This window comes from Saccopteryx leptura, chromosome 5 (genome assembly GCF_036850995.1).
Source record: "Saccopteryx leptura isolate mSacLep1 chromosome 5, mSacLep1_pri_phased_curated, whole genome shotgun sequence".
Taxonomy (NCBI): domain Eukaryota; kingdom Metazoa; phylum Chordata; class Mammalia; order Chiroptera; family Emballonuridae; genus Saccopteryx; species Saccopteryx leptura.
Window position 1 is genome coordinate 84,315 of NC_089507.1, and position 19,490 is coordinate 103,804.

Genomic DNA, 19,490 nt, shown 5'->3' on the forward strand with positions numbered 1-19,490 from the left:
GCATGTGCACGGTCTCATGTGTATGCATGTGTGCTTCTGTGTGTGTGGGTGTGCACTTGTGTGTGTGTGTCTGTGTGCATGTTTGAGGCTTCTGCCTGTGCTGGGTCTTGACACCAGCCAGGAATAAAAAAATTAATCACCAGTAGTTCAATCTTTACCATAAACACCATTTGACTTATTTTTTAAATTAAATGATTTTTAATTTAAAAATATAATTGAATTTTAGTAAAAAAAATTCAGTTGTGTGGTTCAGATTTGTGTTGCCAAGGGCAGAGCACTCCCTCTAAGAAGCATGTGAACCCGGCTGCCTGAGACCTTGGGAGCGTCTGTCCGTCTATCTGCAGATAGTGTAGTTTGTGTGGTGACCACATCATGTGTTTTCTTAATTATATTATTCCCTTAAAAGTAAACAACTTTTATATTTAAAATAACAACTTACAATCTCAGCATTAAGCCATGTAAAAATGCTAAAGTGTATTTAATTTTGGTATTTCATCGTAATGATACACTCTTGGCCTGGTGGAGCCGAGACCAAGAGTTGATTATTATTCTGAGAAGTAGAATGAGACCTATTCTAAGGAGGGTCCAAAAACTGACATTATTTTCCAAAAAACGTAAAGAATCAATTCTAAACAAGTAACTTAAACTTTCAGAGAGTGGAATGGGTGCGAATCAAGCGCTGCGTTCAATGGAATAACCTTCACGAGCCCAGTGGGGCCACGAGGGGGCTGGTCCTGGTTACACAACGGCTCGGAAGCCTATGATCTCCCCCATTTCCCTGGGTGCTGGTCTCGGGAACAACTTCAGCTTAGGGCTATTTGGGATTTTGTTTCCTGTAGATTTTAAAAAATAAAACCCTGATATCGCATGTCATTCTATCAGTCTCTACAAAGTGAGGTGAAAAGTATTTGTGAAGTTAGAAACATTTACGTCTTTAAAAATGTCCCCGAGTGTTTTGGTCACATAGAAGTTGACTAGGGGCCCAGCAGCTCTCTGGGCCCAGACACTCCCTGGTGCCCAGCCAGACGCCCAGACATAAGGATGCTGCTGGCTCCAGCACCAACCATGCCTGCCCATCAGCTCTGCCTTCTGTTCCATTGCAAGAAAAGTCTGAAACTTTAGAGAGGCTACTGATATTGATGCAAGTCTGGGACTCATAAGGCATCTAACATGCAAGCTGCACAGATCGGGTAAAATGAAACATCTCAGAGAACAAGGGTCTGGGGAGGTCTGCTGTCTTACGTCCCTGTTCCCATGTGTGCTCCGGCCGGACCCTGCGCCCCCACCTTGGGTCCACATTGGGACCTCTGCTGGGCAGCTTTGAGAAGCCTTGCTTGGGAAGCAGGAGATGCCTCGCAGATCCTGATTGGTTTGGCTTAGGCAGATGGGAAAAATGCTTTTAAAGCACTTTTGCTGCCACTTATCACATTTGACTTTAGGTTGATGGCCAGTGGGCTGTTGATATGGGGGCAGGGTAGAGGCCAAGTAGGGGGACTGCTTGGTCTATGCCCTCAGCTTGGCTACATCCAGAGGACTAATATAGACAAGCATCTAAGAGACCTGTGGGTGAGAACCTAGGAAACTGGACATGAATGACCCTGTCTCCTTGGGTGACATCAGTGTCTAAAGGAGAGGACATTGACTCATTGCCTCTTTGATCAGATATCTGAGTTTGACAGTAATTAAGCATCAGGCTGCTGTGTCTGTCACCGCTGAATGGTGACAGGTCTCCACTCCTCTCTAGCAGCCTCTTCTGCAGCTGGGTAGCCCGACCAGGTCCCGGCCAGGCAGGGACCTTGGTCACCAGAGTCCAGGTGACCTGCCAACGCCAGGACTCCTGGGAGATGAGGAGAGGTCTCATGCTAGAGTCTGCACTTGGAAACTCCACCTCCATCCCTAAATTTGGGTACTTTCTCACATTTAGAAGTAGACCCTAAACTCCATAAATAAACATTATTTCTTCTGTTTTTCTCACCTCAAGGGCAGAGCACTGGTGTGACCCCACCTTGACTGGCATGAGTCATGTACCCTTTGGTCAGGGTGGGGTCTCCTCTGGGCAAGTTCAGAGTAAGAGCATATCTGCCTGACACTACAATTCCAGCTTGTGGAAGTAGAATCGTCTTTTCCCTGCAACTCTGGGCCTGCCTGACTCTGAACCAGCCAACCAGACTGGATGGACCCTCACCTCACCATCTTCTTCGCCATCATTTGGAATTAATTTCATACTGTGTGCATAAATATGTACACACATATAGCCTAATGATTTAAAACTATGACCTTCATTCACATCAATTAAGGGATGCATTTTAAGTGAAATGTTATAATGTTCAAATTACGAGATTAGTGAATTAATCAACAGAAAAATAATCTTTACCAGAAAAACTATGACTGTGATTTTCCAAAATAGAACTGGGCTAGTCATGTGTCTTAACCAAAAATAAGCTCAGCTTTGCTGTAGAAACCTCATCACCAGTTTCAAAAAAAAGACATGTATGGGACCTTGTATGCACAGAAAGTTCACTTCAAAAAGAAGTTGGGTTTAGTCAACCTGCAAGCCAAATACAACTGTTAGAGTTCACATCTGTCTGATGAATTCAATAATTTCCCCCCAAACTGATCTGTGTGTAGATACCCTCTAACTCCAATAATGTAGCAATTAATTTAATAAATGAACTCACCAATTTTAAATTGCAATAAATTTACCAAACATTTTCACTGTTTATGGAGCTTTACAGTAAGAAAGTATTGACAAAAGCAGGCACATCCGTGTACAAAGTGTTGCTGTCGGGTGCTTCTCACGTGTTTCATTCCTGAAGTGGTCCTTCTGTCCCTCTCAGGCGAGGTGTCTTCCTTCCGGAGGAATCACCCTCGCTCGCCCCGGTGAACTCTTACCCGGGGACCTGGGAGCATCGCCCCAGGGAACGGACTTGCCAAAAGGAGTGCGATGGGGGCGCTAACCCCAAACATGTATTGTAAACTTTAAAATGGAATCCGGATATGAACACAGAAAAGAAGAGGAACCTCCCAGACACAGAAGTGATAATACTGGAGGACCAGTCTCGTGGCGGGGAGGCCTTGGAGGAGGGCGCGGGTCCAGACAGCCTCTGGAGATGTGACACCACGGGAGTCCTGACTTTGCGCCCCGACAGCCCCGGTTCCCACCCGCTGCGGTGGCGTGTGGGGAGGCGCGCGGGCGCCGTCCGTCCCGGGTCGGCCGGCGCTTCAGCAGGCCCGGCTCGGCTCCCAGGGGCGCGCCGCCTCGCAGGGCGGCCGGCAGCAGTAGGGGTAGGAGGCATCGAGGTCAGGGTCCGAGGGCGCGTACCCCGGCAGCTCCACGGACGGGTGCCCGCCGCAGCACACCTCCACACCCGCCTCGTCCGACGGGTGGAAGACGCCCACGTTGATGTAGGAGACCGCATGGTGCACCACGAAGCTCGCACAGTCCCCCGGGGCAGTGAAGTCCGACTCCTCCGGAGACAGGATAGAAGCTTCACTCGGGCGCGGCTGCAGCCGCCGGCCCCGCCGGCCACGCCGGCCACGCCGCACACGGGAGGCTGGCGGCTGCGCGCGGAGCCCGAGGCCGCCGCGGGGCCGCGCTAGGGCCCGGCCTCCCCTCCGCCGGCCGCGCCGGCCGCGGCGGGCCTGCGACGACCTGTAGTTCTTGACCAGCAGGAGGCTGAGCAGGCCCAGGAGGCACTCCAGCGCATTGAAGACGGTGGAGAGCACCAGGCCGCGCTGGTAGTCCTTCAGCTGGCGGCACTTGGCGGACGTGGCGCTGTCCAGGGTGCTGCGCGCGCGCTGCGCGCCCGGGGCCGGTCCGGGGGCGGCGGCCGCAGGGCCTGGGGCCGCGGCCGGCGCGCGAGGCGGCAGGCAGTAGTGGGAGTACTTGCGTTCCACTAGGGACACGGTGTCGCCGTCGATCACGGCGCCCGCGAAGGCGCTGAGGACCCCGAGCATGAAGACAAGAACGCCGAGCAGGAGCAGGTTCTGGCTGTTCACCGGCCCCGGCTCGCCCGACGCGGCCTCTGGAGCGTCTGCCGGGGGCGCGGGGACCCCGAGCCCCGAGCTTGGCCCCGGCCCCGCGAGAGGCGCGTCCCGGGGCCCGCAGCAGAGCAGGGCGGCGCCGAGCAGCGAGAGGCCGGCGGCCAGCAGCAGCCCCGAGTAGAAGGCGCCGGCGGCCGCCCCCAGCCGGAAAGGCTCCCCGCGGAGCTCCGAGCCCAGCGAGAAGCACTTGAGGCCGACGGCGGCGGCGCTGAGCGCGCAAGCGAGCAGGAGGCAGGAGGAGAGCGCGGCGCAGGCCCCGCGGACGCTCCACTTCATCCTCCGCGCCCGAGCCGGCCCGCACCCCGCGCGCCCGCCGCCGCCCGCCGCCGCCCCCGCCGCCTGCGCCTCCTCCCGGCGCCGCGCGGCCGGACCGCCGGCCTCCTCCTCATCCTCCCGCGTCCTCCCGGGCCCGCGCCGCCGCCGGAGCCCGCATCCTCCGCCTCCCGCCGCCGCCGCCGCGGCCCCGCGCCGGGAACCGATGCGGCGCAGAGATCCGCAGGGCGCGCGCCCCTTCCCCAGCCCGCGGCGCCCCTCCCAGGACGCTCCGCTCACGGCACCCCGCCCGCGGCCCTGAGCTCTCGGCCCAGGCGCCGCCCTCCTCCGCCCCCCGGGCTCCGCAGCCCCTAGGACGACCCTCTGCAGCCTCCCCAAGGAAAGGTGTACCCCGCGCGTCTCTCCACCTTTCTCGGGTGTGGGCGCCCCTGGCCGCTTAGGCGACACCACTCCCAACCCCGGGACTCTACTCAGGGCCCCCCAGGCCCCACCCCCAACACCTCCCACCTCCCGTGCCGACACGTCTACGCGTCCCCGGCGGGGACCGCACTCCCGGGCCACCCGCTTGCCAGCAGCCACGGAGCCTGAGGAAGTTAGCAGGCAGGGGTGACGCGCAACGGGGCAGAGAGGAACGCGGTGCTCGGGGGTCCACGGGGGAGAGTTGGGTTGCGGGATAGGATGGGGCGAGTCTGGAGAAAGGGGGAGGGAGCCCGGGAAAGGGGTCGGCAAGGGTGCTACGGGGATGGGGCGTGAGTGTAGATGCAGGGGTGGGGGAGGAGGAGCGCGGGGCTGAGACCCGCCGCCGCGGCCTGAAAAGCGTGTGTGATGTGTGTGTGTGTGGGGGGGGGGGGGGTAGAGGTGACACCTCAGGCAGAAGAACCTTGGATAAGCCCTTCCCCCGGGTCACGCAGCAGTCTCCCCCGGACGGGAGTGGTTGTGAGTTAATTCATTAGAAGGCAGTTCACATTCTGATGGGAACTGGGAAGGGGGTGGTAAAATCGCCTCATTCCGACCGAGAGATCTCAAGATGGGCGTGGGGATGGGTGGGGCGGGAGAGATGGCCTTCTCCCAGGCCGCTCTGGGCACTCCCTCCTCTTCCTGAAGGCAGGCCTGGGGAGGGGTCTCTGGAAGGCCCTCGGAGGGTTCACCGGGCCGAGAGGTTGGGCCTGCGCCCGGTCCTTCCACGCCGTCTCTGCCGCCGCAGCCGGAGGCCGGGGGAGCGGGTGACTCACCCTGCCTGCTAATTGCAGCGTTAAATAACTTTGTGCTGGAGAGGCAGGCGTGGCTGCAGCGAGGGAACGCGGCTGAGTGTGTGTGTGTGTGTGTGTGTGTGTGTGTGTGTGTGTGTGCGCGCGCGCGCGTTTGTGTAGGGGTGCTGTGAGAACACACCTCCGTTCCTACCACCCACTTGCAAGTTCTGTTTTGGAGACACCCCCAGAACGCGCAGCCGCACGCCCTCCACGCGCAGAGTATCATTGGTGCCCGGTGAGCAGGGGCACAGCCCCCGCGGCTCCTCGCGTCTGGACAAAGCCGCGCCCACAGTAGCCGGGCAGCGCGCGCGCAGGGGCCCCTCGCCCACCTTTCACGGAAACCATCTGCCCCGTGAATCTGCGAAGGCCGTTCCGTGGCTCTCGGCACATTTGCGGGGGACTGACTCCAACGGCGGTCGCAGCGGGAAAGAGCAGGTTTCGCAGTATTTTTAGCAGGGACTGCAGATTTTAGAACAGCAACCGAATCTCCTCGTTCTGTTCTCCTCACGCGTGACGACTTCCCAGAACAGGGGGAATAGTGAGCCTTCTTTCACACTTGGGGCGTATGGGTTTTAAAAGGACAGTGTGTAAATCAGCTTGTTTAATAATCGTGGCACCCACGCGGGTGAGCGGAGTTGCCATGAGCTGACTTGCAAAGATTATTTCGGTTTCCAGGGCGACGAGGTTTGCAGGCACCTCGGTGGAGAAGGAGGAAGCAGCTTCTCCGTTCCTGACGCTGCCGCCGCAGCTAGATCGATTAGGCTTTGGGGGCGGAAGTGAACCCTGCGGGTGGGGGAGGGGTGCTGCAGGGAGCGGCTTTGCGGCAGCAAGACCCGCGCCAGGCTGGGCAGGAGGTCTGGCCTCTCTCTCCTCCAGCGCCAAACCCCCCAAACACTCCACTAGACACTTCCACACACACCGCCTCCCTGCTCCGCATCCTCACCCAGCCTCTTCCTGCCACAGAGCCTTCGCATGTGCTGTGTTCTCTCTTTCTGCAGTGTGTTCCCCTTGCCACGTCCTCACCCCTCTCCTGCCTTTTCGGGTCTTAGATCTTAGCATGACCTCACTTAAGAGTAACTAATTTCTGTCTGGTGCCTGCTCTCCTCCGGACACTGTAATACATGCTTTGTGTGAGCTTTCTTACTCAGTCTGAACAAACTCTGAGGCAGTAGCTCTGGTGACTTCACAGCGGCTTCTTCCCCTGAATAAGTCTGCGGTGTGGAGCCTCTACACCGCCTCCTTGGGAACCCCGACCTCCCTGCCCCTCCTGCTCCCCTGCTTCCACTCCATCCCTACACCCCATCTCACTTTCCCCCACTAGCTCCCTGCCCTCAGGCCCTGGCAGAGCCCACAGGTTGCAGGCAGGATCTTACTGTGGTCTCACCAGGTGGGGAGGTCAGTGCAGGCAGGGTCCATATCCAGCTTGCCTCCCCTGCACACACCATCAAGACTCCTCGCTGCCCTGGCTGCACGCACAGAATGAATGGATAAGCAAATAAGTGGTTGAGAGGCCACTCTGTCATGTGACAGAATCTATATGTCAGTCCAGTTCTCACAGGGAGAACAGGGCCAGGTAACACCCGCCAGGCCAGCAGATAGGAAAAGCACCACCTGGTGTTGAGGTGAGGGAGCCGGGAAGAGAGAGTGCAAAGGCCCTGGGGAGAGGGGAGGAATTTGAGAAAAGTTGGGGTTGAGGGTGGCCAGCAGGTGCTCCATCATGAATGCCCTTGAGCTGTGCCAGTTCAGCTTCATCCTGAGAATGGGGAGACCCTGGAAAGGCAAGGGGTGTCGGTGTGTGTTTTAGACAGAGCACTGCCACATGGGCTGGGGAAATGGAGGCATGCGTGGGGGGCACAGGTGGAGCCCTGTCCCCATCATGCTGCTCGTCACCGTTATTGCAACCTTGGGGTTACCACTGCCCCCCTCACTGCCTGGCACTCAGTTGAGAGTCAGCTGTCTTCCCTAGTGAATGTCTGTGTCCACAGGAGGAGGGGGTGGCAGTTTGTGATCCTGTCATACAAAGCTTCCTTATAGGGTGTCTGTTGGATTCACAGGGACCCTATAACTGCCCATCTTTCACCATGAGGACCGCTGTTGCTTTCAGACACCTATAACCAGGGGTGTAAATTGAAACAAACCATGCACATTTCGAAAACTGATTCCCTTGCTTTCTGGAGGAATGTTTTCCCAACCTCCACTCAGCTAAGGCCTCTTCCCTCCCAGCCACCTGCAGCACAGCGCCCCCTCTTTTTAGCTGCCCAGAGGGACTTCAGACAGGTGAGGTTCACAATTGGGTGATTAGGGCATTCGCTCGAGAAAGAAGCACCACCCTAGTGAAAAATGACTTTCTACTGGTTGTTGGGCAAAGAGAAATAGATTACTGTAGAAATCTCAGAGCCCACTATGTGCCAAGCACATTTCCAGGGACCCTTGTAGCACTGCCATGTGGGACGACACATCACTGCCCTTCTACACACAGGAAACCCAAGCCCAGAGATTAGGCTTTTAAACTGTCGGGTGTTTATTCCCCTATATTGTGGATAAGTAGTGTTGGAAGCAGACTTGACTTGGGGTGATGAACATACCAATGCAATAGACAGATGGTGTATTATAGAATTGTATGCCTGAAACCTATATAATTTTATTAACCAATGTCACTTCAATAAATTTAATAAAAAATAAATTAAAAAATAAACCACCATGTGGGTTTTTTTCCTACTTACGATGGTAATCATGTGTCAAGTAGGGAATATTTTCCCTTTCACCTTTAATTCACATTTTAATATTTACATATCTATTACTGTTTGAAATCCAGTCTCGTAGAGTACTGACTTCAACTAATTTGGCTGATTCCAATTATTTTTCTAATTTATCATTTATCTTTCAGTGTATTTCTCCTCTATCTTTTTAACTAAGTACTCAAAAATTTTCTTTCAGCCTGACCAGGCGGTGGTACAGTGGATAGAGCATCGGACTGGGATGCGGAAGACCCAGGTTCGAGACCCCGAGGTCGCCAGCTTGAGTGTGGGCTCATCTGGTTTGAGCAAAAACTCACCAGCTTGAGCCCAAGGTTGCTGGCTCGAGCAAGGGGTTACTCGGTCTGCTGAAGGCCCGCGGTCAAGGCACATATGAGAAAGCAATCAATGAACAACTAAGGTGTTGCAACATGCAACAAAAAACTAATGATTGATTCTTCTCATCTCTCCGTTCCTGTCTGTCCGTCCCTGTCTATCCCTCTCTCTGCTCTCTCTGACTCTCTCTCTGTCTCTGTAAAAAAAAAAAAATTTCTTTCATTGTTAACTCTCAGCCCCCTTTTATCCAGGAATGGTCACTACTGACCTTCAGTTACAGAGATGGTGCGTGCATCCCCGTGCCAAGTCCGCACAGGTGACGATTAATCTGAAGACCTCACTCTTGCAAAACCAGGGACAGTGAGTTCTTGAAGACACAAGAATGTATTTGAATTATTATTTTTAAAGCTTTTATCTTGTGAAATGTAAGATGCACAGAAAAGCCCACGAAGCTACATGTAACAGCTTGCTTGTAAATGGCCATCTATAGACTTAACACCAAACCGAGAAACAGTATTGGGCCCACCCTCCCACCGAGCAAAGGCTCTGCCAGCCTCATTTGGAACCACGTCCTTGTGTTTGCTTATACGTTTATCACCTGGGTGGGTACCCCTGAATGTTTTAGTTTGGGTTTCTGAACTTGATCTACGTCGACCAATAGAGCATGATTGTTATGTGCCCAGTTTCTTTCATCCGACTTGGCACCTGTGAAATTTATCCCCATTGTTGTTCGAGTCTGTAGCTCACTCACTTTCACTACCACAGTTTATCCATTTCACTGTTCGACTGTGTCTAGTCTGAGGGTATTATGAATGTTGTTATTGTAACTTTTTTTTTTTTTTTTTGTATTTTTCTGAAGCTGGAAACGGGGAGAGACAGTCAGACAGATTCCCGCATGCGCCCGACCGGGATCCACCCCACACGCCCACCAGGGGCAACGCTCTGCCCACCAGGGGGCGATGCTCTGCCCCTCAGGGGCATCGCTCTGCCTCGACCAGAGCCACTCTAGCGCCTGGGGCAGAGGCCAAGGAGCCATCCCCAGCGCCCGGGCCATCTTTGCTCCAACGGAGCCTTGGCTGCGGGAGGGGAAGAGAGAGACAGAGAGGAAAGAGGGGGGGTGGAGAAGCAAATGGGCACTTCTCCTATGTGCCCTGGCCAGGAATCGAACCCAGGTCCCCCGCACACCAGGCCGACGCTCTACCGCTGAGCCAACCGGCCAGGGCCTGTAACTTTCTTAAGCATGTGCACAGACGCACTTGGGCATGCATTTGTGGTGGAATCATGAGTAACCTATACATTCAGCTTTTTGTGCCCTTTTTAATTAAGATACAATTTACATAAATGAAATAACAATCAGTGCTTTTAAGTGTGTAATTCAATGATTTTTTAGACAGTTGTACACATCGATATTAGTCACCACCACATTCATGACACAGGACTGTCCCACCCACCTCACCCCAAACTTTCCCTTCTCAGTCATCCTCTCCTCTGGCCCATCTGCTCTGTGCTGCTATAGTTTTAGTATAAAATGTCATGCACCTCGAGTCATAAAGCTTGTAGTCTTGATGTCTGGATTCTTTCATTTGGCATAGTGCTTTGTTTTTAATCATCTGTGTTTACTGCTGAGTAGAATTCCACCAAAATTGGTTTATTTATTCACAAAATGTTGGACATTACAGTTTTTCCTCATGTGGAGTTATTGTGAATAAAGTTGTTATTAACATTCATGTATAAATCTTTTGTGAACATAGGTTTTACTTTATATACTTAGAAGTGGGGTTACTTGGTTTTATCAAAGTTTATGTTTAAACTTTTTAAGAAACTGACAAACTTCCAGAGTGTCTATCCACAGCCCTTTAAGTTCCAGGTGCTGCATTCATTCTCAAACCTCAGTATTGTCAGCAGTGGATAAGTTGAACAATAATGACCATTCTGATGCATTTGCAATGATACTTAATTGTGGTTTTATTTTTAAAATGTGTTATTATTATTATTAATTATTTGCAACAGAGACAGAGAGAGAGGGACAGACAAGAATGAAAAAAGATGAGAAGCATCAAGTCTTCATTGCGGCACCTTAGTAGGTCATTGATTGCTTTCTCATGTGTGCCTTGACCAGGGTAGGGGGTGGGGGGCTGTAGCAGAGTGAGTGACCCATTGCTCAAGTCAGCGACCTTGGTGTCACATCTATAATCCCATGCTCAAGCCAGTGATGCCATACTCAAGCCAGCGACCTTGGGGTTTCAAATCTGGGTCCTCGGCATCCCAGTCTGATGCTCTGTCCACTGCACCACCACTGGTTGGGCACCTTTATTTTTTTTCTTGCTCCCCACTTCAGTGAGGCCCTGGTGCAGAAGCAGTGAGAGTGATCTCAGTGGGAAGACATTTGTTTTTTCATCCTTATGAAAGCTGTAGGTTTTATGTAGATAACTTTTATAAAGTTGAAATCTATTTCTAGTTTCTAAGCATTTTTATCAGTAAATTTTGTCAAAAAATTCTGATTGTATACATTTAGATTATTGTATGTTTTTTCTTTTTCAATCTGTTAATATGGTGAATTATGTTTATTGAGTTTCGGTGTTAAGCCGACCTTGCATTCCTGAGGTGAATCCCACTTGGTCATGGTCAAACAAGTAGCATCTGTCGCCTGTCATCAGGAGGAGGAGAAACACTTCTGCCCACAAGAAAACAGAACTCGGCCAAACTCTTCTCACACAGAGACGTGACACAGGGTCCTTTGTTGTGCGTGTCCTTCCCCCAGGGCCAGGAGGCCCTCCTGCAGCTGGTTCGTGGCCAGGAGCCGGTGTGCACCTTCCTGTGCCACAGCAGGAAGACCTGTCCACTGCCTGCACCACACAGACATGGCAGTGCCGCTGGCCAGGTGCCAGGGGGTGCCCGTGCTGAACCAGAACGAGAGAGCACTCTGAGTCTGAAGGAGGCCATGACATTCCCACACCAGGTGACAAGCTCAGCACAGGGGCCTCCTGGGGAGGAAGTGCTCTGCCCAGGCCAGTTCTTGCACAGCTGAGTAAGGGTGGGAAGACCAGACGCAGGTGGCTGCCTTTCCTGATACTCGTAATGTACTGTCCTTTGTACAAATAGAATTTTATTTGCTGTTATTTCATTGAGGATTTTTGTGTCTATACTAATGAGAAGTGTTATTTACAGTTTTCTCTGCGTGTACGGTTTTTGTCTTAATTTAGTATCAGGGGGATACTGACTTTGTGAAATGAGTTGGGAAGGACTCATCATTTTCTGTTTTTTGTGAGACTGTGGAGTTGGTATTGTTTCTTCTTTAAGTCTTTGGTACAGTTCACCTGTGAAGCCAACTGGTGTTAAAGTTTTCTTAAGGGATAATTTTAACAAATTTAAATTTTAAAATATGTTTAGGGCTCTTCAGGCTATGTATTCTTTCCCTGGAATGAATGCTAGTAGTGTCTTTCGAGAAATTTGTCCATTACAATTATCAGATTTGTTGGCATAGAGTTGTCCACGTTATTCCCCTATAAGCTGTTATTTTTATTGCATGAAAATATTCCTCAATAAAACTGAAGAAATAGCCCTGGCCGGTTGGCTCAGTGGTAGAGCGTCGGCCTGGCGTGCAGGAGACCCGGGTTCGATTCCTGGCCCAGGCACACAGGAGAAGCGCCCATCTGCTTCTCCACCCCTCCCCCTCTCCTTCCTCTCTGTCTCTCTCTTCCCCTCCTGCAGCCAAGGCTCCACTGGAGCAAAGTTGGCCTGGGCGCTGAGGATGGCTCTGTGGCCTCTGCCTCAGGCGCTAGAGTGGCTCTGGTCACAACAGAGCGATGCCCTGGATGGGCAGAGCATCGCCCCTGGTGGGCATGCCGGGTGGATCCCGGTCGGGCACATGCGGGAGTCTGTCTGACTGCCTCCCTGTTTCCAACTTCAGAAAAATACAAAAAACAAAACCAAACTGAAGAAATAAAATGTTTTTAAAAACTATTTTAATTTTTTATACCTCTAGAATCTAGTGAAATTTCCTCTTTCATTTCTGATATTGGTAATTTGTGTGGTTTTTCTTGATCAATTTGTCTATATGTTTATTAATATATATATATATATATATATATATTTTTTTTTTTTTTGTATTTTTCTGAAACTGGAAACAGGGAGAGACAGTCAGACAGACTCCCGCATGCGCCCAACCGGGATCCACCCGGCACGCCCACCAGGGGCGACGCTCTGCCCACCAGGGGGCGATGCTCTGCCCCTCCAGGGCGTCACTCTGCCGCTACCAGAGCCACTCTAGCACCTGGGGCAGAGGCCAAGGAGCCATCCCCAGAGCCCAGGCCATCTTTGCTCCAATGGAGCCTTGGCTGCGGGAGGGGAAGAGAGAGACAGAGAGGAAGGAGGGGGGGGGTGGAGAAGCAAATGGGCGCTTCTCCTATATGCCCTGGCCGGGAATCGAACCCGGGTCCCCCGCACGCCAGGCCAACGCTCTACCGCTGAGCCAACCGGCCAGGGAGGGCCTATTAATATATTTGATCATTAAAAAGTAGTGTTTTGGCCCTGGCTGGATAGTGCTGTTGGTTAGAGAACTGGTCCGAAGCACAGAGGTTGCTGGTTTGTTCCCTGGTCAGGGCACATACAGGAACAGATCTATGTTCCTCTCTCTCTCTCTCCTCCTTCCTCTCTGGCTAAAATTAATAAATTAAAAAAAAAAAATTAGCCTGACCAGGTGGTGGCGCAGTGGATAGAGCGTCGGACTGGGATGCAGAGGACCCAGGTTCGAGACCCCGAGGTCGCCAGCTTGAGCGCAGGCTCATCTGGTTTGAATAAAAGCCCACCAGCTTGAACCCAAGGTCGCTGGCTCCAGCAAGGGGTTACTTGGTCTGCTGTAGCCTCATGGTCAAGGCACATATGAGAAAGCAATCAATGAACAACTAAGGTGTTGCAACGCACAACGAAAAACTAATGATTGATGCTTCTCATCTCTCTCCGTTCCTGTCTGTCTGTCCCTGTCTATCCCTCTCTCTGACTCTCTGTCTCTGTAAAAAATAAAGAAATAAATTTACTTGTTCTTTAAAAATTTTAAGAAGTTAGTGTTTGGTTTTTATTATTTCCTTTAGTTTTTATTTTCTGTCTCATTGATCTCTACGCTTTTCTTTCATTTTTTTGTGACAAAGACAGAAAGAGTCAGAGAGAGGGACAGATAGAGACTGACAGACAGGAAGGAAGAGAGATGAGAGGCATCAATTCTTCATTGTGGCACCGTAGTTGTTCATTGATTGCTTTCTCATATGTGCCTTGACCGGGGTGCGGTGGCGGGCGGGGGGAGACTACAGCAGACTGAGTGACCCCTTGCTCAAGCCAGCGACCTTGAGCTGGTGAGCCTTGCTTAAACCAGATGAGCCCACATTCAAGCCGGTGACCTTGGGGCTTCGAACCTGGATCCTATTCTTTGCAATCTGACGCTCTATCCACTGTGCCACTTCCTGGTCAGGCTCTATGCTTTTCTTTATCATTGTCTTTTTCTCTGCTTACTTTGGCTTTACTTGGCTCTTCTTCTAGTTCTGATTTGAGACAGTTCTTTTCTTACATAATCATTTTGTGCTATAAACATTGTATAGTGACTTAAAATAACAATAAAGTAAATTGAATCTCCTAGTTTGAACTTAAATTTATCAAAAAAATTTCACTTTTTAGTTATACTCCCCCCAGGATGTTTAAGGTGCTCTGGGATGGCAGAGGCTGGACAGGTTAGTCGAACTTGAAGACAGGAGCTGGGAGGGCATATGGTGGATGGTTGATGGATGGATAGATCAGTGGTGGGTGGATGAATGGATGGATGCATGGATGCATGGACGGATGGATAGACAGATAGTGGATGGTAGATGGATGGTGAATGGATAGATGATGGTAGATAGATAACTATGATGGAGAGATAAAATAAGACAAAAGAGGGAACATGCAGGCACACTGACGATGATGTCTCAAGAACTGGAGAACATGATTAACACAACTCTCTGGCTAACAACAACCAAACTATTCTTCACTCACATTTCATGGTTGCAGAGCTGTGGTATGTTTTCTCTGTCCTAGGACCCCAACAGGGGGAAATGGCCATGCTTTTATGAACAAGGGATAAAGGGCCATGATGGACCTACCCCATGGCTATAGAGAAGTGAGTCTCCCTTCCTCTCCTGTTCCATTAGCCAAAGCCACAGGTCAGTTGCGGAGGTCAGTTGTGAGGGTGGAGGGGGTGGAGCCTAATCCTCTTAGCGGAGAGTTAGTCACTGCCTTTGCGATCCAAGCTGAGCAGTAGTACAATATTTTATTCCAGCTCCAGGTCCTGAGGCCTCCTTACTTCCGGCTACAGTTTCTTCTGAGCAGACTGGTCCTTTGAGCCAGAATATTTAGTCACGGGACTTTTAAACGTCCCTCTTAGTCCTTGGGTCTGTGATAATCACTGGAGAGTTCCTGTCACACTGCAGTTACTCCTTTTTTTCTTGTTCTCTAAGGCATTTAGTCCATCTCCTGGGCTCACTTCCTACGACGAGTCCCAGGCTGAGATTCCAGACTCAGAACGTGCCCACCTCCCTGCCTGACTGACAGACGGGACGGCAAGGGGAGCCACACCTGCAGTGAACTCCAGTCCCCCTGGGTGCCACAGTATCTGCTCAGGGCCCGCCGGGCAGATGCCACGGATGCTGATAAGACCCAGTGTCCTTCAGACTCCATTCCTGTCCAGGTAGCTCAGGGGAGGGCTCTGATTAACCTCAACCTGCGGCCAGCAAACAATTTCTATCAAGGGCCAGATGGTGAATGTTTCAGGCTTTGCAGCCACAGAGTCTGCGTTACATGGGCTGGGCTATAAGCAACCCATTGCATGAAGCCCATGACTCTTTGGAGTCCCTCCCAGCTTAGAGGCGGGCTCAGCTGGACTCGGTGACTGCCTGGGGGCCCAGGTTAAGCCAGTCGGCACATGGGGTTTCCTGGCTGACTTGGGCACTTGCAACCCTGACTGCCACTGCCACCAGCAGGGGACCCCCAGAGCCACAGGGACCGCCATCTAACACTGGTTACTCAACCTTGAATGTGGGGTGCATGGGACAACACGTCTCCTTACTGTTTGAGGCTGTTAGAGCTGGTTTCTTCTGATGTCCTGGATGCTCTGAGCAGGACCTGACCACAGCGGGGATGGCCGGGTGCCGACTCACCACAGCTTGCTCCAGGACAGCCACCTGGGCACCGCCAGCCGCGTCTGTGAGGCTGCCCCATGTGGTGTGATAGTGCTCCCATCCTGTGAGTGTGGTGCCGGTAGTGATCTCAGGTGGTCCGGGGCAGGGTGGAGCTGGGGGCCTCTACTTGGACGACTGAGCAGAAGGGACAATAACCCCATCCAGGACCAGGGCCAGCTCAGCCCCAGCCCCTGTGTCCAGGTGCATCAGGGGCAGCTGCCCCTGGCAGACTGTGTTTGATGTCAGAGCAGAAGGCACTGCCTCTGAGTCCGACTTGCAGAGGTCTGGGGATCAGAGCTGGCCTGGTGGGGTCTAGTAGCTGACCTCTACATAACTGTGACTTTCGTATCCACTCTGCCAGGCCATGGTGTGCCAGGTATTTGGCTAAACATTATTCTGGGTGGCTTAGTGAGGGTGTTCCCAGGTGAGAGTAGCAGGGAGTGGGTGGGTTCAGGAAAGCAGAAAGCCTCACCCAATGTGACAAGGCCAGGCTGGGACAGGTGGGAGGCAGGAAGCTGAGCTGGACCCCACGAGGGCTGGAACGCGGCTGGCTCCCCCAGTCTCCAAATGGCAGATGGGAAACGTCTCAGCTCCAGAGCCACCTCAACGGTCCCTGCAAATGTCCCCCTTCCCTCTCTGTGCTAATGGCTCTGCTTCCTCAGGGTGGCCTGCCGAGTACAAAACCTGCACGGGGCGCAGAGGAGCTGCTCGCAGGGCTGACGTGGACAACCGCGGAGAAGGGCGCGGTCCCGCTCTGTCCCTGACCATCCTCCCACTCTGCCCTCTGTGGCCCTGGCTCTGCTTCCTCAGGGTGGCCTGCCGAGTACAAAACCTGCACGGGGCGCAGAGGAGCTGCTCGCAGGGCTGACGTGGACAACCGCGGAGAAGGGCGCGGTCCCGCTCTGTCCCTGACCATCCTCCCACTCTGCCCTCTGTGGCCCTGGCTCTGCCTCGGACTTGCCCTCACCGGGACAGGTGCACCAAGGCAGCCCCTGTGCGTACCTGGAAGGGAGGGACCCTGATTGGCCACCGCTGCTAGGTGGTCTCCTCTACACTGCTGGTAGTTGTCGGAAAGCCACCGGAATGGTCCAGAGCTGGTCTTCAACCAGTCAGTGGCTAAAACGATGAGGCTGTGGTGGCAGACAACAGTCCAGAGGCGAACCTGACCCACTCGTTGTCCACACTGGTCTCCGAGGGCAACCTACCCACAGACTGAACGTGGGGACTTAAATGTGCTATTTCTCTCCCTGGAGGCAGCCCAGAGGCTGGGTTCCCTGGCTTCCTCCGGGACCGGAGGGGGAATTGGGTCCTGGCCTCTCTCCAGCTCCCGTGGTGACTGGTATAGTACTTAGAGTCCCTTGGCTTTTAGACACATCACTCCATCTCTGCCTCCAATCCTGAGTGGTCTCGTCCTCTCTGTCTTTTCTTGCGAAGACACCAGTCTGGGATTAGGACCTAGTATGATCCCAAATAACCTCATCTCACATTGGTTACGTCTGCAGGGACTTTATTTACAAATGAGGTCACGTTGCCAGATTCCAGGTTAAAAAACAAACAAACAAAAGGTAGAAGTTAATTGTCCCTTGGGGTACTGAGAGGCGTTTGTTCCCGCTCCCCTGCCCCCCCAAGCACCCCGACACCCTGGCAGCCCCCCTCATGGAGGCTGAGCACTACCTGGCTGGTGATCCAAGCACTGGTCCTTTTTGACTGAGTGAGGCAGAACCATTAGAATTCTGTGAGCCTGACAGAGTTTAACCCCTTTCCCTGGATTATGTCAGCTGAGGGCCAGGTCAGTGTGGGCTCCTTCCAGTGCCAGCCAGCAGCGGGCAGAGTTACAAGGCCACCAGCCGGCACACAAGGCCATTCCTTCTATAGACTTCTGTCAGTCACAAGGGTGACATGCCCGTGAGCTCACCGTCTTTGTGAGCCCAGTCTATGAGTTCCGCCTGCTGCAGCCCCCTTGCGCTTTATGCTGTTTTCCTTGGCCATCTCCATCGGAGAAGATGGAGAGAACAGAGGTGGGTGGCTGTCAGGGTCTGGAGGGTGGGCTGCAGCACCCAGAGTGGGCCTCAGGGCGGAGACGAGCCGAGGACGAGGAGCTGGGAAGTGCCCCCACAGGCCCAGTTCCCTGGCCACTCCGCGTGACGGTGCCTCATCGCTTGTCCCACATTCCCGGGTCTGGACACCAGGCGCCTGGAAGCAAGGCCCTGGAAATGCTCTGGAGGCTGTTGGAGGGCTGAATTCAGAGCGAGGTGACTGCAGATCCCGGATCCAAGCACAGTGCCCCCCCGGACCCACCCCCCAGTCAGAATCCACTATTTTTAGGAAAAGTGGGGGACCTTGGAGCAGTTCCCTGAAAGGAACTGGCTGATGACTCAGCGGAGGCAGGAACGTCACAGCACCCGCGTCTGCGACCAGCCAGCTGGGCCCATTGTGGCTGTCACAGCTGCAGGGCCCAGAGCTCCCCAGAGGTCCCTGGGACAGAGCCTGTGCTGAGAAAACTTGTCCAAGCACAAGAGGCGCCCCTGGGCCCCATGTGCACACACTCACATGCACACACACACAATTTTACCAGCCAAGCTCAGTACAGGTCAGAATCACACACAAACCCCGTGTCCAGGTGAAAATTATGGTCACAGCGCAGACACAAGCTACACAAAGAAGAGAAAGCAATTGTGGCCTGTTTCCTTCCGCTGAGGTCCGTGTCTGTGAGGGGCCCAGATCCGTCTGCCGTCCCTCTGCACCGTTCACTGCTGCTGCTTCGGAAGGCAAGTCCTGAATGCCCAGTGCTGCCGGGCTCTGCTGAGCTATGGCACGTCGGTTCACACCATCGACAGAGCTCCTACCCTCAGCCTCCCAGCAGTCCGTGGGCCTACACATGCACACCCAGCACACCGACGCAGGTACACACTTCCTCGCTCTTTCCTGTGAAGGGCACTCCTGCAGCAGGAGTGTGACACAGACAGGCGGTGAGTTGTCCTTTTGTACTTCAACCATTTTTTCCACACCACGGCTCGCAGAGAAGCCAACCCCTGGTCATGCCCAGGGCAGATGGATAGAGGCCGTGGCAAGAGGGGCCTGTCGTCCATGCGCATGGACCCCTGTTTCAGGCTTGGGTGTTCAGGAACAATTTCATTTGTAAAACACAACGATGTGGCTGTGGACAGACAGAGGTGCACAGTAAGTAGGAATTAAGCAGAGGAGAGACAGGAGGTGGGGTTCGACCAGACAGCTGACCTAAGGGCCCTTGTCTTAACGAAGAAGCACTGCTGTGTGTCCGGTGACCGACTGTCCGGTGCAGACCCCTCACCTGGAGGACTGAATGCCCCAGGCTGCCCCTTTGCCAGCGGAGACAGGGAAAGTATTGTGAGGCCCTCCTACTTCCAAGCCCGAGAAAGGGGCACATTTCTCTCTTGTCCCTAACTCCCTCTGTGGGGTTGGGGTCCAAGCTGTATCCGCTGGCCTCCTGCGCCCTCAGAAGAGCCCCTATCCTTGCCTGGGGCTGGGGTGCATCTCCCCAAGGCAGGGCTGGTGCCACAGCACCCGCCCAGCAGACCTGATCCCAGGTCTGGGCACCAAGGTGACCTGGGGGGCCAGGCACAAAGGGCCACCTCCCCCCACCTGACCCCTGCCACAGACAGGAACCCCTG

At 53.3% G+C, this 19,490-nt stretch overlaps 1 protein-coding gene across 1 annotated transcript; it reads right to left on the reverse strand.

Annotated features, from left to right (window-relative positions):
* Window positions 1-2,765: 2,765 nt before the first annotated feature.
* TMEM271 (transmembrane protein 271) lies at window positions 2,766-4,342 on the reverse strand. The gene has a single exon (XM_066385316.1). The coding sequence runs from the start codon at window positions 4,318-4,320 to the stop codon at window positions 3,223-3,225; it is 1,098 nt and encodes a 365-aa protein (XP_066241413.1). The 5' UTR covers window positions 4,321-4,342; the 3' UTR covers window positions 2,766-3,222.
* Between the last annotated feature and the right edge of the window lie 15,148 nt (window positions 4,343-19,490).

Excerpts from the sequence above, each read along its gene's own strand:
- TMEM271 (XM_066385316.1), bottom strand. The coding sequence starts at position 4,320 with ATGAAGTGGAGCGTCCGCGGGGCCTGCGCCGCGCTCTCCTCCTGCCTC.